General features: G+C 47.8%; 1 protein-coding gene across 8 annotated transcripts in view; it reads left to right on the plus strand.

Annotated features, from left to right (window-relative positions):
• The window catches only part of LOC124004994 (myosin-10-like), a 96,268-nt gene that overhangs the window by 64,231 nt on the left and 10,428 nt on the right, over positions 1-21,609 (plus strand). For all 8 annotated transcript variants that reach the window (XM_046313808.1, XM_046313807.1, XM_046313809.1 and 5 more), the window contains 20 exons: positions 13-82; positions 203-363; positions 1,510-1,618; positions 3,306-3,437; positions 6,377-6,583; positions 6,872-7,009; positions 8,528-8,651; positions 8,807-8,978; positions 9,153-9,510; positions 9,711-10,022; positions 12,488-12,640; positions 12,774-13,022; positions 13,095-13,208; positions 13,326-13,424; positions 14,131-14,343; positions 15,156-15,317; positions 15,493-15,621; positions 15,850-15,938; positions 16,777-16,900; positions 17,040-17,248. In XM_046313808.1, the coding sequence (XP_046169764.1) occupies positions 13-82; positions 203-363; positions 1,510-1,618; positions 3,306-3,437; positions 6,377-6,583; positions 6,872-7,009; positions 8,528-8,651; positions 8,807-8,978; positions 9,153-9,510; positions 9,711-10,022; positions 12,488-12,640; positions 12,774-13,022; positions 13,095-13,208; positions 13,326-13,424; positions 14,131-14,343; positions 15,156-15,317; positions 15,493-15,621; positions 15,850-15,938; positions 16,777-16,900; positions 17,040-17,248 (3,324 nt within the window). The remainder of the gene's footprint in view (positions 1-12; positions 83-202; positions 364-1,509; positions 1,619-3,305; positions 3,438-6,376; positions 6,584-6,871; positions 7,010-8,527; positions 8,652-8,806; positions 8,979-9,152; positions 9,511-9,710; positions 10,023-12,487; positions 12,641-12,773; positions 13,023-13,094; positions 13,209-13,325; positions 13,425-14,130; positions 14,344-15,155; positions 15,318-15,492; positions 15,622-15,849; positions 15,939-16,776; positions 16,901-17,039; positions 17,249-21,609) is intronic.

Consider the following 21,609-nt stretch of genomic DNA (forward strand, 5'->3'; position numbering starts at 1 on the left):
CTCTTCCTGTAGGTATGAGATCCTGACTCCTAATGCTATCCCTCGTACCTTCATGGACGGGAAGCAGGCCTGTGAACTCATGGTGAGTCCCATTGAACAGCTATGCTGTCCTGTCGTTTACCAAAATAGGGCCCTATGTGTTGAAGCACATGCATATATGGAAGTGATTTCAACTTTGTATCCGTCCTCTCTCTGTCTCCAGATCAGTGCGTTGGAGCTGGACCGTAACCTGTTCAGAGTTGGGCAGAGCAAAGTGTTCTTCAGGGCTGGAGTCTTAGGTCACCTGGAGGAGGAGAGAGACCTGAAGATCACTGACACCATCATACGCTTCCAGAGCGCTGCCCGAGGATTCCTCGCACGCAGGTGTGTTTTACTGTGTGTCTTTGTCTCTGTCTCTCTCTGTGTTGACTCTCTCTGTCTCTCTCTCTGTCTCTCTCTCTGTCTCTCTCTCTGTCTCTCTCTGTCTCTCTCTCTGTCTCTCTCTCTGTCTCTTTCTCTGTGTTGACTCTCTCTGTCTCTCTCTGTGTTGACTCTCTCTGTCTCTCTCTCTGTCTCTCTCTGTGTTGACTCTCTCTGTCTCTCTCTCTGTCTCTCTCTCTGTCTCTCTCTCTGTCTCTCTCTCTGTCTCTTTCTCTGTGTTGACTCTCTCTGTCTCTCTCTCTGTCTCTCTCTCTGTCTCTGTGTTGTCTCTCTGTCTCTCTCTCTGTCTCTCTCTCTGTCTCTCTCTCTCTGTGTTGACTCTCTCTGTCTCTCTCTGTGTATTGACTCTCTCTGTCTCTCTCTGTATTGACTCTCTCTGTCTCTCTCTCTCTGTGTTGACTCTCTCTGTCTCTCTCTCTGTGTTGACTCTCTCTGTCTCTCTCTCTGTGTTGACTCTCTCTGTCTCTCTCTCTGTGTTGACTCTCTGTGTTGACTCTCTCTGTCTCTCTCTCTGTGTTGACTCTCTCTGTCTCTCTCTCTGTGTTGACTCTCTCTGTCTCTCTCTCTGTGTTGACTCTCTGTCTATCTCTCTGTGTTGACTTTTTCTGTCTCTATCTCTGTGTTGACTCTCTGTGTTGACTATCTCTCTCTCTGTCTCTCTCTGTGTTGACTCTCTCTGTGTTGACTCTCTCTATCTCTCTCTCTGTGTTGACTCTCATTGTCTCTCTCTGTGTTGACTCTCATTGTCTCTCTCTGTGTTGATTCTCTCTGTCTTTCTCTGTGATTTCTCTCTCTGTGTTGACTCTCTGTCTCTCTCTATCTCTCTCTCTGTCTCTCTGTGTTGACTCTCTCTGTCTCTCTCTGTGTTGACTCTCTCTGTCTCTCTATCTCTCTCTCTGTCTCTCTGTGTTGACTCTCTCTGTCTCTCTCTGTGTTGACTCTCTCTGTCTCTCTCTGTGTTTTCTCTCTCTGTGTTGACTCTCTCTGTCTCTCGGTCTCTCTCTGTGTTGACACTCTCTGTCTTTCTCTCTGTCTCTCTGTGTTGACTCTCTCTGTCTCTGTCTCTCTCTGTGTTGACTCTCTCTGTAGGGCCTTCCTGAAGAAGCAGCAGCAGCTGAGTGCTATGAGAGTGATGCAGAGGAACTGTGCTGCCTACCTCAAACTCAGGAACTGGCAATGGTGGAGGCTGTTCACCAAGGTACACACACACATACCCACACATACACACACACACACACACACATACACACTCTAGCACAGGTAGTACAGTGGGGCAAAAAAGTATTTAGTCAGCCACCAATTGTGCAAGTTCTCCCACTTAAAAAGATGAGAGAGGCCTGTAATTTTCATAATAGGTACACTTCAACTGTGACAGACAAAATAAGAAAACATTTTCCAGAAAATCACATTGTAGGATTTTTTATGAATTTATTTGCAAATGATGGTGGAAAATAAGTAGTTGGTCAATAACAAAAGTTTATCTCAATACTTTGTCATATACCCTTTGTTGGCAATGACAGAGGTCAAACATTTTCTGTAAGTCTTCACAAGGTTTTCACACACTGTTGCTGGTATTTTGGCCCATTCCTCCATGCAGATCTCCTCTAGAGCAGTGATGTTTTGGGGCTGTTGCTGGGCAACACGGACTTTCAACTCCCTCCAAAGATTTTCTATGGGGTTGAGATCTGGAGACTGGCTAGGCCACTCCAGGACCTTGAAATGCTTCTTACGAAGCCACACTTCATTACCCGGGCGGTGTGTTTGGGATCATTGTCATGCAGAAAGACCCAGCCACGTTTCATCTCCACGCCCTTGCTGATGGAAGGAGGTTTTCACTCAAAATCTCACGATACATGGCCTCATTCATTCTTTCCTTTACACGGATCAGTTGTCCTGGTCCCTTTGCAGAAAAACTGCCCCAAAGCATGATGTTTCCACCCCCATGCTTCACAGTAGGTATGGTGTTCTTTGGATGCAACTCAGCATTCTTTGTCCTCCAAAAATGACGAGTTGAGTTTTTACCAAAAAGTTCTATTTTGGTTTCATCTGACCATATGACATTCTCCCAATCTTCTTCTGGATCATCCAAATGCTCTCTAGCAAACTTCAGACGGGCCTGGACATGTACTGGCTTAAGCAGGGGACACGTCTGGCACTGCAGGATTTGAGTCCCTGGTGCCGTAGTGTGTTACTGATGGTAGGCTTTGTTACTTTGGTCCCAGCTCTCTGCAGGTCATTCACTAGGTCCCCCCCGTGTGGTTCTGGGATTTTTGCTCTTGTGATCATGATGACCCCACGTCGGTGAGATCTTGCGTGGAAATTATCAGTGGTCTTGTATGTCTTCCATTTCCTAATAATTGCTCCCACAGTTGATTTCTTCAAATCAAGCTGCTTACCTATTGCAGATTCAGTCTTCCCAGCCTGGTGCAGGTCTACAATTTTGTTTCTGGTGTCCTTTGACGGCTCTTTGGTCTTGGCCATAGTGGAGTTTGGAGTGTGACTGTTTGAGGTTGTGGACAGGTGTCTTTTATACTGAAAACAAGTTCAAACAGGTGCCATTAATACAGGTAACGAGTGGAGGACAGAGGAGCCTCTTAAAGAAGAAGTTACAGGTCTGTGAGAGCCAGAAATCTTGCTTGTTTGTAGGTGACCAAATACTTATTTTCCACCATAATTTGCAAACAAATTCAATAAAAATCCTACAATGTGATTTTCAGGATTTTTTCCCCTCATTTTGTCTTTCATAGTTGAAGTGTACCTATGATGAAAATTACAGGCCTCTCATCTTTTTAAGTTGGAGAACTTGCACAATTGGTGGCTGACTAAATACTTTTTTGCCCCACTGTATGTGACCTAACCCGTGACCTCTGACCCGTGCCCCCCAGGTGAAGCCTCTGCTGCAGGTGACTCGTCAGGACGAGGAGATCCAGGTGAGGGAGTCGGAGCTTAAGAATGCCAAAGACAACCTGACCAGAGTGGAACAGGACTACACTGATCTGGACAAGAAGCACATACAGGTAACACACCTTTCCCTTCTCTATCTATCTTTCTGGAGGTTTCTCTATGTATCTATCTGGAGGTGTATCTATCTGTCTATCTGGAGGTGTATCTATCTGTCTATCTGGAGGTGTATCTATCTGTCTATCTGGAGGTGTATCTATCTGTCTATCTGGAGGTGTATCTATCTATCTATCTGGAGGTGTATATATCTATCTATCTGGAGGTGTATCTATCTATCTATCTATCTGGAGGTGTATCTATCTATCTATCTATCTGGAGGTGTATCTATCTATCTATCTGGAGGTGTATCTATCTATCTATCTGGAGGTGTATCTATCTATCTATCTGGAGGTTTATCTATCTGTCTATCTGGAGGTTTATATATCTATCTATCTGGAGGTTTATCTATCTATCTGGAGGTCTATCTATCTATCTGGAGGTGTATCTATCTATCTATCTGGAGGTCTATCTATCTATCTGGAGGTCTATCTATCTATCTGAAGGTATATATATCTATCTATCTGGAGGTTTATCTATCTATCTTTCTGGAGGTTTCTCTATCTATCTATCTGAAGGTATATATATCTATCTATCTGGAGGTCTATCTATCTATCTGGAGGTCTATCTATCTATCTGGAGGTCTATCTATCTATCTGGAGGTCTATCTATCTATCTGAAGGTATATATATCTATCTATCTGGAGGTTTATCTATCTATCTATCTATCTGGAGGTTTCTCTATCTATCTGGAGGTTTATCTATATTTCTGGAGGTTTCTCTATCTATCTATCTGGAGGTGTATCTATCTTTCTGGAGGTTTCTCTATCTATCTATCTGGAGGTGTATATATCTATCTATCTGGAGGTTTCTCTGTCTATATATCTGGAGGTGTATATATCTATCTATCTGGAGATTTCTATATCTATCTATCTGGAGGTGTATCTATCTATCTATCTGGAGATTTCTATATCTATCTATCTGGAGGTGTATCTATCTATCTATCTGGAGGTCTCTCTCTCTCTCTCTCTCTCTCTCTCTCTCTCTCTCTCTCTCTCTCTCTCTCTCTCTCTCTCTCTCTCTCTCTCTCTCTGTCTCTCTCTCTCTCTCTCTCTCTCTCTCTCTCTCTCTGTCTCTCTCTCTCTCTCTCTCTGTCTCTCTCTCTGTCTCTCTCTCTCTCTGTCTCTCTCTCTCTGTCTCTCTCTCTCTGTCTCTCTCTCTCTGTCTCTCTCTCTCTCTCTCTCTGTCTCTCTCTCTCTCTGTCTCTCTCTCTCTCTCTCTCTCTCTCTCTCTCTCTCTCTCTCTCTCTCTCTCTCTCTCTCTCTCTCTCAAAATTCAATTCAAGGGGCTTTATTGGCATGGGAAACGTGTTAACATTGCCAAAGAAAGTGAGGTAGATAATATACAAAAGTGAAATAAACAATAAAAATTAACAGTAAACATTACACATAGAGAAGTTTCAAAACAATACAGACATTACAAATATATATATATATATGGGAGTTTATCAAAATTGGATTTGTTTTCAAATTCTTTGTAATCTGAGGGAAATATGTATCTCTAATATGGTCATCCTTATGTACATGTTCCTTATCCCCTTACATTACATTACATTTACATTACATTTAAGTCATTTAGCAGACGCTCTTATCCAGAGCGACTTACAAGTTGGTGCATTCACCTTATGACATCCAGTGGAACAGTCACTTTACAATAGTGCATCTAAATCTAAAAGGGGGGGGGGTGGGAGGGATTACTTATCCTATCCTAGGTATTCCTTAAAGAGGTGGGGTTTCAGGTGTCTCTGGAAGGTGGTGATTGACTCCGCTGTCCTGGCGTCGTGAGGGAGTTTGTTCCACCATTGGGGGGCCAGAGCAGCGAACAGTTTTGACTGGGCTGAGCGGGAACTGTACTTCCTCAGTGGTAGGGAGGCGAGCAGGCCAGAGGTGGATGAACGCAGTGCCCTTGTTTGGGTGTAGGGCCTGATCAGAGCCTGGAGGTACTGAGGTGCCGTTCCCCTCACAGCTCCGTAGGCAAGCACCATGGTCTTGAGGCGGATGCGAGCTTCAACTGGAAGCCAGTGGAGAGAGCGGAGGAGCGGGGTGACGTGAGAGAACTTGGGAAGGTTGAACACCAGACGGGCTGAGGCGTTCTGGATGAGTTGTAGGGGTTTAATGGCACAGGCAGGGAGCCCAGCCAACAGCGAGTTGCAGTAATCCAGACGGGAGATGACAAGTGCCTGGATTAGGACCTGCGCCGTTTCCTGTGTGAGGCAGGGTCGTACTCTGCGGATGTTGTAGAGCATGAACCTACAGGAACGGGCCACACTGTGTATAAGACAGTAGTTTTGGAATTGTTAGTTAGATTACTTGTTGGTTATCACTGCATTGTCGGAACTAGAAGCACAAGCATTTCGCTACACTCGCATTTAACATCTGCTAACCATGTGTATGTGACAAATAAAATTTGATTTGATTTGACGTTGGACAGGAGGTTAGGAAGTGCAGCTCAGTTTCCACCTCATTTTGTGGGCAGTGTGCACATAGCCTGTCTTCTCTTGAGGGCCAGGTCTGTCTACGGTGGCCTTTCTCAATAGCAAGGCTATGCTCACTAAGTCTGTACATAGTCAAAGCTTTCCTTAAGTTTGGGTCAGTCACAGTGGTCAGTTATTCTCTCTCTCTCTCTCTCTCTCTCTCTCTCTCTCTCTCTCTCTCTCTCTCTCTCTCTCTCTCTCTCTCTCTCTCTCTCTCTCTCTCTCTCTCTCTCTCTCTCTCTCTCTCTCTCTCTCTCTCTCTCTCTCTCTCTCTCTCTCTCTCTCTCTCTCTCTCTCTCTCTCTCTCTCTATGTGTACAACACATCTGATAATAAAGCACCAGCAGTTTGAGAGACCAGAACACTTACCTCCCTGCTCCTTTCTCCCCCTTTGTCCCCCTTTCTCCCCTCTTATCACTGGTTTGTAGCTGATGGAGGAGAAGGCGGTGCTGACAGACCAGCTGCAGGCGGAGGCGGAGCTGTTTGCTGAGGCGGAGGAGATGAGGGCCAGACTGGTCAGCAGGAAGCAGGAGTTGGAGGAAATCCTGGGGGAGCTGGAGGGACGATTGGAGGAGGAGGAGGAGAGGGGCGTTCAGATGACCAATGAGAAGAAGAAGATGCAGCAGCACGTGACGGTACAGGACAGTGGGAGAGTGGAAGACAGAGAAGGGGACATGAAGCACATGATAATGAGGAAGAGAGCAGCATTGTTTTGGAACTTTAGATGAGAGGCTCTGCTGTATAACTGGATCTCTCAGTCTCTCTAATGTTCTGTCACTCCCCTCTCTACTCCTCTCTTCCTCTCTCCCTACTTCTCTCCTCCCCTTTCTCTCTCTCTCCTCCCCTCCCCCTCCTTCTCTCCTCCCATTTCCCTCTCTCCTCCTCTCCTTCTCCCTCTCCTCCCCTCTCCCTCTCCTCCTCAGGATCTGGAGGAACAGTTGGAGGAGGAGGAGTCGGCCAGACAGCGCCTCCAGTTGGAGAAGGTTACCCTGGAGACCAAGGTCAAAAGTCTGGAGACAGAGATGCTGAGCACTGGAGAACAGAGAGACCGCCTCAGCAAGGTAACCATAGTTACACTGACTACAGTATAAACCCTGGACCGCATTTAACTGGAACACTTACCTCATCCTGGACAGAACTGAAGGGCTTTATAGAAACTGACCTACCCAGGGTTCACTCAACTGGACAGGACTGAATGTATTTATATAGCCCTTCATACATCAGCTGTACAGAAACCCAGCCTAAAACCCCAAACAGCAAGCAATGCAGGTGTTGAAGCCCGGTGTCTAGGAAAAACTCCCTAGAAAGGCCAATCTCTGGGTGGAGATTATAACAGAACTTGGCCAAGATGTTCAAATGTTCATAAATGACCAACATGGTCTAATAATAGGTCTGGGACAGGTAGCACGTCTGGTGAACAGGTCAGGATTCCATAGCCGCAGACAGAACAGTTGAAACTGGAGCAGAACAGCACGACCAGGTGGACTGGGGACAGCAAGGAGTCATCATGCCAGGTAGTCCTGAAGCATGGTCCTATGGCTCAGGTCCTCCAAGAGAGAGAAAGAGAAAATTAGAGAGAGCATACTTAAATTCACACAGGATAAGACAGGAGAAGTACTCCAGGTATGACAAACTGACCCTAGCCCCCCGACGCATAAACTACTGCAGCATAAATACTTGAGGCTGAGACAGGAGGGGTCAGGAGACACTGTGGCCCCATCCGATGATACCCCCGGATACGGCCAAACAGGAAGGATATAACCCCACCCACTTTGCCAAAGCATAGCCCCCACACCACTAGAGGGGTATCTTCAACCACCAACTTACCATCCTGAGACAAGGCCGAGTATAGCCCACAAAGATCTCCGCCACGGCACAACCCAAGGTAGAAGCTAACCTACCCAGGGTTCACTCAGCTGGACAGGACTGAAGGGCTTTATAGAAGCTGACCTACCCAGGGTTCACTCAGTTGGACAGAACTGAAGGGTTTTATAGAAGCTGCCAAACCCAGGGTTGACTCAGCTGGACAGAACTGAAGGGTTTTATAGAAGCTGCCAAACCCAGGGTTGACTCAGCTGGACAGAACTGAAGGGTTTTATAGAAGCTGCCAAACCCAGGGTTGACTCAGCTGGACAGAACTGAAGGGTTTTATAGAAGCTGCCAAACCCAGGGTTGACTCAGCTGGACAGAACTGAAGGGCTTTATAGAAGCTGACTAACCCAGGGTTGACTCAGCTGGACAGAACTGAAGGGCTTTATAGAAGCTGACTAACCCAGGGTTGACTCAGCTGGACAGAACTGAAGGGTTTTATAGAAGCTGACTAACCCAGGGTTGACTCAGCTGGACAGAACTGAAGGGTTTTATAGAAGCTGCCAAACCCAGGGTTGACTCAGCTGGACAGAACTGAAGGGCTTTATAGAAGCTGACTAACCCAGGGTTGACTCAGCTGGACAGAACTGAAGGGTTTTATAGAAGCTGCCAAACCCAGGGTTGACTCAGCTGGACAGAACTGAAGGGCTTTATAGAAGCTGACTATCCCAGCTGGAACTTCATTTATCCATGTTGTCTCTGTCTCTCAGGAGAAGAAGCACCTGGAGGAGAGGTTGAATGAGGTGACAGACTCACTGACTGAGGAAGAGGAGAAGACCAAGAGTCTCAACAAACTGAAAAACAAACAGGAAGCAGTCATTGCTGACCTGGAAGGTAAAGCTTGTTCCTAGCTGATGGCACTTGTTATGCATACTTAACGTTATGACATACATTTGATGAACTTGCTGCACACTCACACTGTTTCAGATACTTGTCCTGGTATGAATTATTTTCTATTTTCTTTCTCTTCTTCCCCCTCGCTCCTTTAGATCGGTTGAAGCGTGAGGAGCAGGGTCGTCTGGAGCAGGAGAAGTGGAGAAGGAGGATGGAGGGGGAAGCTGTGGAAGCCCAGGAGCAGCTCTCTGACCTGGGACTAATGTCCGCTGAACTCAGGGGCACCCTGGCTCAGAGAGAGAAAGATATCACAACCCTACAGGGGAGGTGAGAGGAAGTCTATACTGTATATTCACACACCTTGAAAAGAGTGGAAATATCAACCCCCTCATTTGCATAGTGTTACAAAACTGCTTTCTCTCTTGATAATGGTAATCAAAATGGTTCCCGCACAGGGCCTTGCGGAACACCATATTTGACTTCTCTCTCTCTTTCTCCCAGATTGGAGGAGGAGGGTGCACGAAGGACTGAGGCTCAGAGGGCTCTGAGAGAGGCCATGTCTCAGGTGTCAGAGCTGAAGGAGGAAGTGGAGAATGAACGAGGGATGAGAGAGAGGGCAGAGAAACAGAGGAGAGACCTGGGGGAGGAGCTGGAGGCCTTGAGGACAGAGCTGGAAGACACACTGGACACCACGGCGGCCCAGCAGGAACTCAGGTCTCGTAGAGAGGCAGAGCTGGGGGAGCTCCAGAGGTGTGTTGAGGGGGAGACGAGACGTCACGAGGCCCAGCTCTCAGAGCTCAGAGTCAAGCACTGCTCTGCCATAGACAACCTGCAGGAACAACTGGACAACAGCAAGCGGGTGAGTCACACACAGAATGTAGCCTATGCAGTGACTCTCTGTGCATATTGCATGTGTTATTCCCTCAGTACAGTGTCGGTAGTGAATGCTCCTGCATGCTATTCTCTCTCTGTAGACTGGTCACTGAGACGTCTGTAACGTGGTGTTTCTATGCGTATGGTATGTATGTAGTAATTCCTGATGTTATATGGTCTCCCCAGGCCCGTCAGTCCCTAGAGAAGGCCAAGACTCTATTAGAGGATGAGAGGGTCAGCTTGGCCTCAGAGCTAAAGTCCCTGCAGGGGGGCCGCATGGAGAGTGAGAGGGGCCGCAAGAGGGCAGAGGGCCAACTCCAGGAGCTGACCGCACGCCTCGCACAGGCCGACAGAGAGAGAGAGGAGAGAGAGGAGCGACTGCACAAGCTACAGTCTGAGATGGAGACCCTCTCTAGCTCTCTCTCCTCCTCTGACTCCAAATCCCTCCATCTCAACAAGGAGGTCAGCAGCCTGGAGAGCCAGCTCCACGACGCTCAGGTACACACACACACACACACACACACACACACACACACACACACACACACACACACACACACACACACACACACACACACACACACACACACACACACACTGCCAACTCCTTCATCCTCTGTTTTTAACCACTTCCATGTTGATATCAAATCAAATGTTATTTGTCACATGCACCGAATACAACAGGTGTAGGTAGACCTTACTGTGAAATGCTTACAAGCCCTTAACCAACAATGCAGTTTTAAGAAAAATAAGAGTTAAGAAAAAGATTTAGTAAATAAACTAAAGTAACAAATAATAGAACAACAATAAAATAACAATAGTGTGGCTATATACAGGGGGTACCGGTACCGAGTTAATGTGGAGGCTATATACAGGGGGTACCGGTACCGAGTCAATGTGGAGGCTATATACAGGGGGTACCGGTACCGAGTCAATGTGGAGGCTATATACAGGGGGTACCGGTACCGAGTCAATGTGGAGGCTATATACAGGGGGTACCGGTACCGAGTTAATAAATCAAATCAAATCTGCAGGGGTACAGGTTAGTCGAGGTAATTGAGGTAATATGTACATGTAGGTAGAGGTAAAGTGATGATGCATAGATTATAAACAGAGAGTAGCAGCAGTGTAAAAAAGGGGGGGTCAATGCAAATAGTCCAGGTAGACATTTGATTAGCTGTTTAGCAGTCTTATGGGGGTAGAAGCTGTTAAGAAGCCTTTTGGACCTAGACTTGGCGCTACGGTACCACTTGCTGTGCGGTAGCAGAGAGAACAGTCTATGACTAGGGTGGCTGGAGTCATTGGCAATGAATTTTAGGGCCTTCCTAGAGGTCCTAGATGGCAGGAAGTAGCGCATTGTTGGAGGCCTAGCAGTTACCATACCAGGCGGTGATGCAACCAGTCAGGATGCTCTCGATGGTGCTGCTGTGGAACTTTCTTTTCAGTCTCCTGAGGGGGAATAGGTTTTGTCGTGCCCTCTTCACGACTGTCTTGATGTGCTTGGACCATGTTAGTTTGTTGGTGATGTGGACACCAAGGAACTTGAAACTCTCAACCTGCTCCACTGCAGCCCCGTCGATGAGAATGGGGACCTGCTCGGCCCTCCTTTTCATGAAGTCCACAATCATCTCCTTTGTATAATAATAATATATAATATATGCCATTTAGCAGACGCTTTTAGCCAAAGCGACTTACAGTCATGTGTGCATACATTCTACGTATGGGTGGTCCCGGGGATCGAACCCACTATCCTGGCGTTACAAGCGCCATGCTCTACCAACTGAGCTACAGAAGGACCACATTGAAGGAGAGGTTGTTGTCCTGGCATCACACTGCCAGGTCTCTGACCTCCTCCCTATAGGTTGTCTCGTTGTTGTCGGTGTTCAGGCCTACCACTGTTGTGTCAACGGAAAACTTAATGATGGTGTTGGAGTCGTGCTTGGCCACACAGTCATGAGTGAACAGGGTGTACAGGAGGGGACTAATTACGCACCCCTGAGGGGTCCCTGTGTTGAGGATCAGCGTGGCAGATGTGTTGTTTCCTACCCTTACCACCTGGGGGCGGCCTGTCAGTAAGTCTAGGATCCAGTTGCAGAGGTAGGTGTTTGGTCCCAGGGTCCTTAGCTTAGTGATGAGCTTTGTGGGCACTATGGTGTTGAATGCTAAGCTGTAGTCGATGAACAGTATTGATGTTCCTTTTGTCCAGGTGGGAAAGGGAAGTGTTGAGTGCAATAGAGCAATAGAGATTGCGTCATCTGTGTATCTGTTGGGGCGGTATGCAAATTGGAGTGGGTCTAGTGTTTCGGGGATGATGGTGTTGATGTGAGCCATGACCAGCCTTTCAAAGCACTTTCATGGCTACAGAGAGTGCTACGGTTCGGTAGTCATTTAGGCAGGTTACCTTGATCTTCTTGGGCACAGGGACTATGGGGGTCAGGGAGACATTTGGGCACAGGGATTATGGTGGTCAGGGAGACACTTGGGCACAGGGACTATGGTGGTCAGGGAGACACTTGGGCACATGGACTATGGTGGTCAGGGAGACATTTGGGCACAGGGACTATGGCTGGTCAGGGAGACATTTGGGCACAGGGACTATGGTGGTCAGGGAGACACTTGGGCACATGGACTATGGTGGTCAGGGAGACATTTGGGCACAGGGACTATGGTGGTCAGTGAGACACTTGGGCACAGGGACTATGGTGGTCAGTGAGACACTTGGGCACAGGGACTATGGTGATCAGGAAGACACTTGGGCACAGGGACTATGGCTGGTCAGGGAGACACTTGGGCACAGGGACTATGGTGGTCAGTGAAGACACTAGACAGTTGGTCAACTCATGCTCGGAGTACACGTCCTGGTAATCCATCTGACCCTGTGGCCTTGTGAATGTTGACCAGTTTAAAGGTCTTACTCACATCGGCTACGGAGAGCGTGATCGCTTTCCTGGTTTCACTCTTAGGAGCTACTTCAGGATGAGACTCGTCAGAAGCTGGCTCTGGGCTCCAGGGTGAGAGCTCTGGAGGAGGAGAGGAATGGACTGATGGAGAGAGTGGAGGAGGAAGAGGAGAGAGCCAAGGATCTCTCCAGGCAGATACAGACTCACACTCAGCAGGTAATCATCATTGTGTAAAAAAAACCTTTCCTCTACATTATAATATAAAACATGTTCAGTTGTCTTCTACAGTAAGTCTATCTTCCTCATCACATCACTCCCTCTCTCCCTCTCTCCCGCTCTCCCTCTCTAGCTGGCTGAGTTGCGGAGGCAGTCGGAGGAGGTGAATGGGGCGGTGGAGGCAGCAGAGGAGACCCGTAGGAAACTGCAGAGAGACCTAGACCAGGCCGTCCAGAGAGAACGACAGAAGGAGGAGGAGAAAGAACGTGTGGAGCGACAGAGGGAGAGGCTGAGGGAGGAGATAGAGGACATGACCCTGGCCCTGCAGAGAGAGAGACAGAACTGCACCACCCTGGAGAAGAGGCAGAAGAAGTTTGACCAGGTCAGAGTTCAGGGGTTAGAGGTTAAAGGTGAGAGGTAACCGTGATGTAACCCCTGCCCTTTGCCCCCTCAGTGCCTGTCAGAGGAGAAGGCGGTGAGTGCCCGGCTGGCTGAGGAGAGAGACAGGGCCGAGGCAGACAGTAGAGAGAAGGAGACACGCTCCCTGGCACTGGCACGAGCCCTGCAGGTACCACTGGAGTGACTACACACATTATTATCCAGTTATCAGCATAAAAAGTTGTTTTCATGTTCATCTAAATAATAGTGAGTGTTGATACTTCATTGTTCCCATCCACACTTACAGGAGGCCCAAGATCAGAGGGACGAGCTGGAGAGATCTAACAAGCAGCTCCGCATAGACATGGAACAACTAGTCAATCAACAGGATGACGTGGGGAAGAATGTACGTGTGTGTGTGTGTGTGTGTGTGTGTGTGTGTGTGTGTGTGTGTGTGTGTGTGTGTGTGTGTGTGTGTGTGTGTGTGTGTGTGTGTGTGTGTGTGTGTGTGTGTGTGTGTGTGTGTGTGTGTGTGTGTGTGTGTGTGTGTGTGTGTGTGTGTGTATTTGTATTACAGAGTGAAAATGTGTGAGAATGTGTGTATTTGTATTACAGAGTGAAAATGTGTGAGAATGTGTGTATTTGTATTACAGAGTGAAAATGTGTGAGAATGTGTGTATTTGTATTACAGAGTGAAAATGTGTGAGAATGTGTGTATTTGTATTACAGAGTGAAAATGTGTGAGAATGTGTGTATTTGTATTACAGAGTGAAAATGTGTGAGAATGTGTGTATTTGTATTACAGAGTGAAAATGTGTGAGAATGTGTGTATTTGTATTACAGAGTGAAAATGTGTGAGAATGTGTGTATTTGTATTACAGAGTGAAAATGTGAGAGAATGTGTGTATTTGTATTACAGAGTGAAAATGTGTGAGAATGTGTGTATTTGTATTACAGAGTGAAAATGTGTGAGAATGTGTGTATTTGTATTACAGAGTGAAAATGTGAGAGAATGTGTGTATTTGTATTACAGAGTGAAAATGTGTGAGAATGTGTGTATTTGTATTACAGAGTGAAAATGTATCTCACACATTTCTCTCCTCCTGTGTCAGGTGCATGAGTTGGAGCGTTCCCGCCGGGCCCTGGAGACAGAGGCAGAGTCCCTGCGCACTCAGACCCAGGAGCTGGAGGAGGAGCTGGGGGAGGCGGAGAACTCCAGGCTGAGGCTCGAGGTCACCCTCCAAGCCCTCAGGGCCCAGTTTGAGAGAGAGATCAGCACCAAGGAGGAGAAAGGAGAGGAGAAGAGGAGGTCTCTCAACAAACAGGTATGGAGAGAAGAGAGAAGAAGAGGAGTGTATCAAGCCTGAATATGGGGAGACAGTTATTCATTTGGATTAGATGCTAAACTTCTCTCTTTCTCTGCCGTTCCCTTTCTTTCCTTCCCCCTCTCCTCTTCTCTTTCTTTCCATCCCCCTCTCCTCTTCCCTTTCTTTCCATCCCCCTCTCCTCTTCTCTTTCTTTCCATCCCCCTCTCCTCTTCTCTTTCTTTCCATCCCCCTCTCCTCTTCTCTTTCTCTCCATCCCCCTCTCCTCTTCTCTTTCTTTCCATCCCCCTCTCCTCTTCTCTTTCTTTCCATCCCCCTCTCCTCTTCTCTTTCTTTCCATCCCCCTCTCCTCTTCTCTTTCTTTCCATCCCCCTCTTCTCTTTCTTTCCATCCCCCTCTCCTCTTCTCTTTCTTTCCATCCCCCTCTCCTCTTCTCTTTCTTTCCATCCCCCTCTCCTCTTCTCTTTCTTTCCATCCCCCTCTCCTCTTCCCTTTCTTTCCATCCCCTCTCCTCTTCCCTTTCTTTCCATCCCCCTCTCCTCTTCTCTTTCTTTCCATCCCCCTCTCCTCTTCTCTTTCTTTCCATCCCCTCTCCTCTTCTCTTTCTTTCCATCCCCCTCTCCTCTTCTCTTTCTTTCCATCCCCTCTTCTCTTTCTTTCCATCCCCCTCTCCTCTTCTCTTTCTCTCCTTCCCCCTCTCCTCTTCTCTTTCTTTCCATCCCCCTCTCCTCTTCTCTTTCTTTCCATCCCCCTCTCCTCTTCTCTTTCTTTCCATCCCCCTCTCCTCTTCTCTTTCTCTCCTTCCCCCCCAGGTGAGGGAGTTGGAAACCCAGCTAGAGGAGGAGAGGAGTCAACGCTCTCAGGCCATGTCCGTCAAGAAGCAGCTGGAGGCGGAGCTACAGGAGGCTGAGGCCCAGGTGGAGACAGCCAATCGCGGCAGGGAGGAGGGGCTTAGGCAGCTACGGAGACTGCAGGTAAGCTACACCCCCCTTCTCTCTTTCTTTCTAATGCTGCTTGCTCGGTCTGAGATTAGATGCTGTGCAGTTAACTGATATATAAACCACAGCTGTAATGAGAACGGTAAGGGTCCCAGCACAGAGCCTTGTGGAAAACCATATTTAATCAACCCTCCTTTTCGCTCTCTCTCAGGTTCAGATGAAGGAGGTGCTTCGTGAGCTGGATGAGTCCAAGCTGGCCCGTGACGAGGTGGTCGTCCAATCAAAAGACACAGAGAAGCGCCTGCAGACCTTGGAGGCTGAGTTACTGCAGCTTACAGAGGTGTGTGTGCTGGCGTGTGTGTGAGAGATTTGCAAAGACACAAACTCTTATGTTTTAGGATGCTAACGCCATCTCTTGCTCTCTCTCTGTCTCTCCTTCTGTCTGTCTCTCTTTCTCTCTCTCTCTCTATCTGTCTCTCTCTCTCTCTGTCTCTCTCCTTCTATCTGTCTCCCTCTATCTGTCTCTCTCCTTCTGTCTGTCTCTCTCTGTCTCTCTCTCTGTGTGTAGGATTTATCAGTGTCTGAGAAGATGAGGAGACAGGCCCAGCAGGAGAGAGATGAGATGGCTGATGAGATCATCAACAGCTCTACCGGGAAGTCAGTATCTCTCTTTCTATTTTCCTTTCTGTATATGTGTGTACTCATGTGTGTGTATTACTGTGTATTATGCATGTGTATTACTCACGGTGTGTGTATTACTGTGTATTATGCATGTGTATTACTTATGGTGTGTGTATTACTGTGTATTATGCGTGTGTATTACTTACGGTGTGTGTATTACTGTGTATTATGCGTGTGTATTACTCACGGTGTGTGTATTACTGTGTATTATAAATGTGTATTACTTACGGTGTGTGTATTACTGTGTATTATGCGTGTGTATTACTGTGTATTATGCGTGTGTATTACTCACGGTGTGTGTATTACTGTGTATTATGTGTGTGTATTACTTACGCTGTGTGTATTACTGTGTATTATGCGTGTGTATTACTCACGGTGTGTGTATTACTGTGTATTATGAATGTGTATTACTTACGGTGTGTGTATTACTGTGTATTATGCGTGTGTATTACTTACGGTGTGTGTATTACTGTGTATTATGCGTGTTTATTACTCACGGTGTGTGTATTACTGTGTATTATGAATGTGTATTACTTACAGTGTGTGTATTACTGTGTATTATGCGTGTGTATTACTGTGTATTATGCGTGTGTATTACTCACGGTGTGTGTATTACTGTGTATTATGCGTGTGTATTACTTACGGTGTGTGTATTATGCGCGTGTATTACTCACGGTGTGTGTATTACTGTGTATTATTTGTGTGTATTACTTACGGTGTGTGTATTACTGTGTATTATTTGTGTGTATTACTTATGTTGTGTTTAATACTGTGTATTATGCGTGTGTATTACTCACAGTGTATGTGTTGTCAGGTCGGCTCTGTGTGATGAGAAGCGGAGGTTGGAGGCGCGAGTCACTCAGCTGGAGGAGGAGTTGGAGGAGGAGCAAAGCAATGCTGAACTAGTGGCCGAGAGACACAGGAAGACTACACTTCAGGTACACACTCTCACACACTTACCCGCACGCATTGCATACAGACACACACACACACAGTATACGGGACATGATTTACATTTGTCCATTTTTCTTGGTTTTAATCTCCCTTTCTATCCCTTTGTCTCCCCTCCCTCCCCAGGTGGAGACTCTGACGGTGCAGCTGCAAGGAGAGAGGACCCTGTGCCAGAAGGCTGAGGGGGCCAGGGAGGCTCTGGAGAGGCATAACAAGGAGCTGAAGCTGAAGCTGGGGGAGATGGAGGGAGCTGTCAGGGGAAAACACAGGCTCAGTGTCGCCGCCCTGGAGGCCAAGATGGACGGCATGGAGGAGCAGCTGGAGCAGGAGAGACAGTGAGGGGAACACACACATTCTCTGGATTTCCCCTCACACTTCTTCTCTCGCCTTGTTCCTTTCCTCTCTCGCCTTGTTACTTTCCTCTCTCACCTTGTTCCTTTCCTGTCCCGCCTTGTTCCTTTCCTCTCTCACCTTGTTCCTTTCCTGTCCCACCTTGTTCCTTTCCTCTCTCACCTTGTTCCTTTCCTCTCTCGCCTTCTTCCTTTCCTCTCTCGCCTTGTTACTTCTTCTTTCGCCTTGTTCCTTTCTTCTCTCGCCTTGTTACTTCTTCTCTCGCCTTGTTCCTTTCCTCTCTCGCCTTGTTACTTTCCTCTCGCCTTGTTCCTTTCCTCTCTGGCCTTGTTACTTTCCTCTCTCGCCTTGTTACTTTCCTCTCTCGCCTTGTTACTTTCCTCTCGCGCCCTGTTCCTTTCCTCTCTCGGCCTGTTTTCTTCTCCCACCTTGTTACTTTCCTCTCTCGCCTTGTTACTTTCCTCTCGCCTTGTTCCTTTCCTCTCTCGCCTTGTTACTTTCCTCTCTCGCCTTGTTCCTTTCCTCTCTCGCCTTGTTACTTTCCTCTCTCGCCTTGTTACTTTCCTCTCGCGCCCTGTTCCTTTCCTCTCTCGCCCCGTTACTTCTTCTCCCGCCTTGTTACTTTCCTCTCTCGCCTTGTTACTTTCCTCTCTCGCCTTGTTCCTTTCCTCTCCCGCCTTGTTACTTTCCTCTCTCGCCTTGTTACTTCTTCTCTCGCCTTGTTCCTTTCTTCTCTCGCCTTGTTCCTTTCCTCTCTCGCCTTGTTACTTTCCTCTCTCGCCTTGTTACTTTCCTCTCTCGCCTTGTTCCTTTCCTCTCTCGCCTTGTTCCTTTCTCGCCTTGTTCCTTTCTCGCCTTGTTCCTTTCCTCTCTCGCCTTGTTCCTATCTTCTCTCGCCTTGTTACTTCTTCTCTCGCCTTGTTACTTCCTCTCTCGCCTTAGTTACTTCTTCTCTCGCCTTGTTCCTTTCTTCTCTCGCCTTGTTACTTCTTCTCTCGCCTTGTTACTTGCCTCTCTCACCTTGTTCCTTTCCTCTCTCGCCTTGTTCCTTTCCTCTCTCGCCTTGTTACTTCTTCTCTCGCCTTGTTACTTTCCTCTCTCGCCTTGTTCCTTTCCTCTCTCGCCTTGTTACTTTCCTCTCTCGCCTTGTTCCTTTCCACTCTCGCCTTGTTACTTTCCTCTCTCGCCTTGTTACTTTCCTCTCGCGCCCTGTTCCTTTCCTCTCTCGCCCCGTTACTTCTTCACCCGCCTTGTTACTTTCCTCTCTCGCCTTGTTCCTTTCCTCTCTCGCCTTGTTACTTTCCTCTCTCGCCTTGTTACTTTCCTCTCGCGCCCTGTTCCTTTCCTCTCTCGCCCCGTTACTTCTTCACCCGCCTTGTTACTTTCCTCTCTCGCCTTGTTCCTTTCCTCTCTCGCCTTGTTACTTCTTCTCCCGCCTTGTTACTTTCCTCTCTCGCCTTGTTACTTCTTCTCTCGCCTTGTTCCTTTCTTCTCTCGCCTTGTTCCTTTCCTCTCTCGCCTTGTTACTTTCCTCTCTGGCCTTGTTACTTTCCTCTCTCGCCTTGTTCCTTTCCTCTCTCGCCTTGTTCCTTTCTCGCCTTGTTCCTTTCTCGCCTTGTTCCTTTCCTCTCTCGCCTTGTTCCTATCTTCTCTCGCCTTGTTACTTCTTCTCTCGCCTTGTTACTTCCTCTCTCGCCTTGTTACTTCTTCTCTCGCCTTGTTCCTTTCTTCTCTCGCCTTGTTACTTCTTCTCTCGCCTTGTTACTTGCCTCTCTCACCTTGTTCCTTTCCTCTCTCGCCTTGTTCCTTTCCTCTCTCGCCTTGTTACTTCTTCTCTCGCCTTGTTACTTTCCTCTCTCGCCTTGTTCCTTTCCTCTCTCGCCTTGTTACTTTCCTCTCTCGCCTTGTTCCTTTCCACTCTCGCCTTGTTACTTTCCTCTCTCGCCTTGTTACTTTCCTCTCTCGCCTTGTTCCTTTCCTCTCTCGCCTTGTTACTTTCCTCTCTCGCCTTGTTACTTTCCTCTCGCGCCCTGTTCCTTTCCTCTCTCGCCCCGTTACTTCTTCACCCGCCTTGTTACTTTCCTCTCTCGCCTTGTTCCTTTCCTCTCTCGCCTTGTTACTTCTTCTCCCGCCTTGTTACTTTCCTCTCTCGCCTTGTTACTTCTTCTCTCGCCTTGTTCCTTTCTTCTCTCGCCTTGTTCCTTTCCTCTCTCGCCTTGTTACTTTCCTCTCTCGCCTTGTTACTTTCCTCTCTCGCCTTGTTCCTTTCCTCTCTCGCCTTGTTCCTTTCTCGCCTTGTTCCTTTCTCGCCTTGTTCCTTTCCTCTCTCGCCTTGTTCCTATCTTCTCTCGCCTTGTTACTTCTTCTCTCGCCTTGTTACTTCCTCTCTCGCCTTGTTACTTCTTCTCTCGCCTTGTTCCTTTCCTCTCTCGCCTTGTTACTTCTTCTCTCGCCTTGTTCCTTTCTTCTCTCGCCTTGTTACTTCTTCTCTCGCCTTGTTCCTTTCCTCTCTCGCCTTGTTCCTTTCCTCTCTCGCCTTGTTCCTTTCCTCTCTCGCCTTGTTACTTCTTCTCTCGCCTTGTTACTTTCCTCTCTCGCCTTGTTCCTTTCCTCTCTCGCCTTGTTACTTTCCTCTCTCGCCTTGTTCCTTTCCACTCTCGCCTTGTTACTTTCCTCTCTCGCCTTGTTACTTTCCTCTCGCGCCCTGTTCCTTTCCTCTCTCGCCCCGTTACTTCTTCTCCCGCCTTGTTACTTTCCTCTCTCGCCTTGTTACTTCTTCTCTCGCCTTGTTCCTTTCTTCTCTCGCCTTGTTCCTTTCCTCTCTCGCCTTGTTCCTTTCTTGCCTTGTTCCTTTCCTCTCTCGCCTTGTTCCTTTCCTCTCTCGCCTTGTTCCTTTCCTCTCTCGCCTTGTTCCTTTCCTCTCTCGCCTTGTTCCTTTCCTCTCTCGCCTTGTTCCTTTCTTCTCTCGCCTTGTTCCTTTCCTCTCTCGCCTTGTTACTTCTTCTCTCACCTTGTTACTTCTTCTCTCGCCTTGTTACTTCTTCTCTCGCCTTGTTACTTCTTCTCTCGCCTTGTTACTTCTTCTCTCGCCTTGTTACTTTCTTCTCTCACCTTGTTCCTTTCCTCTCTCGCCTTGTTACTTCTTCTCTCGCCTTGTTACTTCTTCTCTCGCCTTGTTACTTCTTCTCTCGCCTTGTTCCCTTCCTCTCTCGCCTTGTTCCTTTCCTCTCTCTCCTTGTTCCTTTCCTCTCTCGCCTTGTTCCTTTCCTCTCTGGCCTTGTTCCCTTCCTCTCTCGCCTTGTTCCTTTCCTCTCTCTCCTTGTTACTTCTTCTCTTGCCTTGTTCCTTTCCTCTCTCGCCTTGTTACTTCTTCTCTCGCCTTGTTACTTTCCTCTCTCGCCTTGTTCCTTTCCTCTCTCGCCTTGTTACTTTCCTCTCTCGCCTTGTTCCTTTCCACTCTCGCCTTGTTACTTTCCTCTCTCGCCTTGTTACTTTCCTCTCGCGCCCTGTTCCTTTCCTCTCTCGCCCCGTTACTTCTTCTCCCGCCTTGTTCCTTTCCTCTCTCGCCTTGTTACTTTCCTCTCGCCTTGTTCCTTTCCTCTCTCGCCTTGTTACTTTCCTCTCTCGCCTTGTTACTTTCCTCTCTCGCCTTGTTACTTTCCTCTCTCGCCTTGTTCCTTTCCTCTCTCGCCTTGTTACTTTCCTCTCTCGCCTTGTTACTTTCCTCTCGCGCCCTGTTCCTTTCCTCTCTCGCCCCGTTACTTCTTCACCCGCCTTGTTACTTTCCTCTCTCGCCTTGTTCCTTTCCTCTCTCGCCTTGTTACTTCTTCTCCCGCCTTGTTACTTTCCTCTCTCGCCTTGTTACTTCTTCTTTCGCCTTGTTCCTTTCTTCTCTCGCCTTGTTCCTTTCCTCTCTCGCCTTGTTACTTTCCTCTCTCGCCTTGTTACTTTCCTCTCTCGCCTTGTTCCTTTCCTCTCTCGCCTTGTTCCTTTCTCGCCTTGTTCCTTTCTCGCCTTGTTCCTTTCCTCTCTCGCCTTGTTCCTATCTTCTCTCGCCTTGTTACTTCTTCTCTCGCCTTGTTACTTCCTCTCTCGCCTTGTTACTTCTTCTCTCGCCTTGTTCCTTTCCTCTCTCGCCTTGTTACTTCTTCTCTCGCCTTGTTCCTTTCTTCTCTCGCCTTGTTACTTCTTCTCTCGCCTTGTTACTTGCCTCTCTCGCCTTGTTCCTTTCCTCTCTCGCCTTGTTCCTTTCCTCTCTCGCCTTGTTACTTCTTCTCTCGCCTTGTTACTTTCCTCTCTCGCCTTGTTCCTTTCCTCTCTCGCCTTGTTACTTTCCTCTCTCGCC

This window comes from Oncorhynchus gorbuscha, linkage group LG19, assembly GCF_021184085.1.
Source record: "Oncorhynchus gorbuscha isolate QuinsamMale2020 ecotype Even-year linkage group LG19, OgorEven_v1.0, whole genome shotgun sequence".
Taxonomy (NCBI): domain Eukaryota; kingdom Metazoa; phylum Chordata; class Actinopteri; order Salmoniformes; family Salmonidae; genus Oncorhynchus; species Oncorhynchus gorbuscha.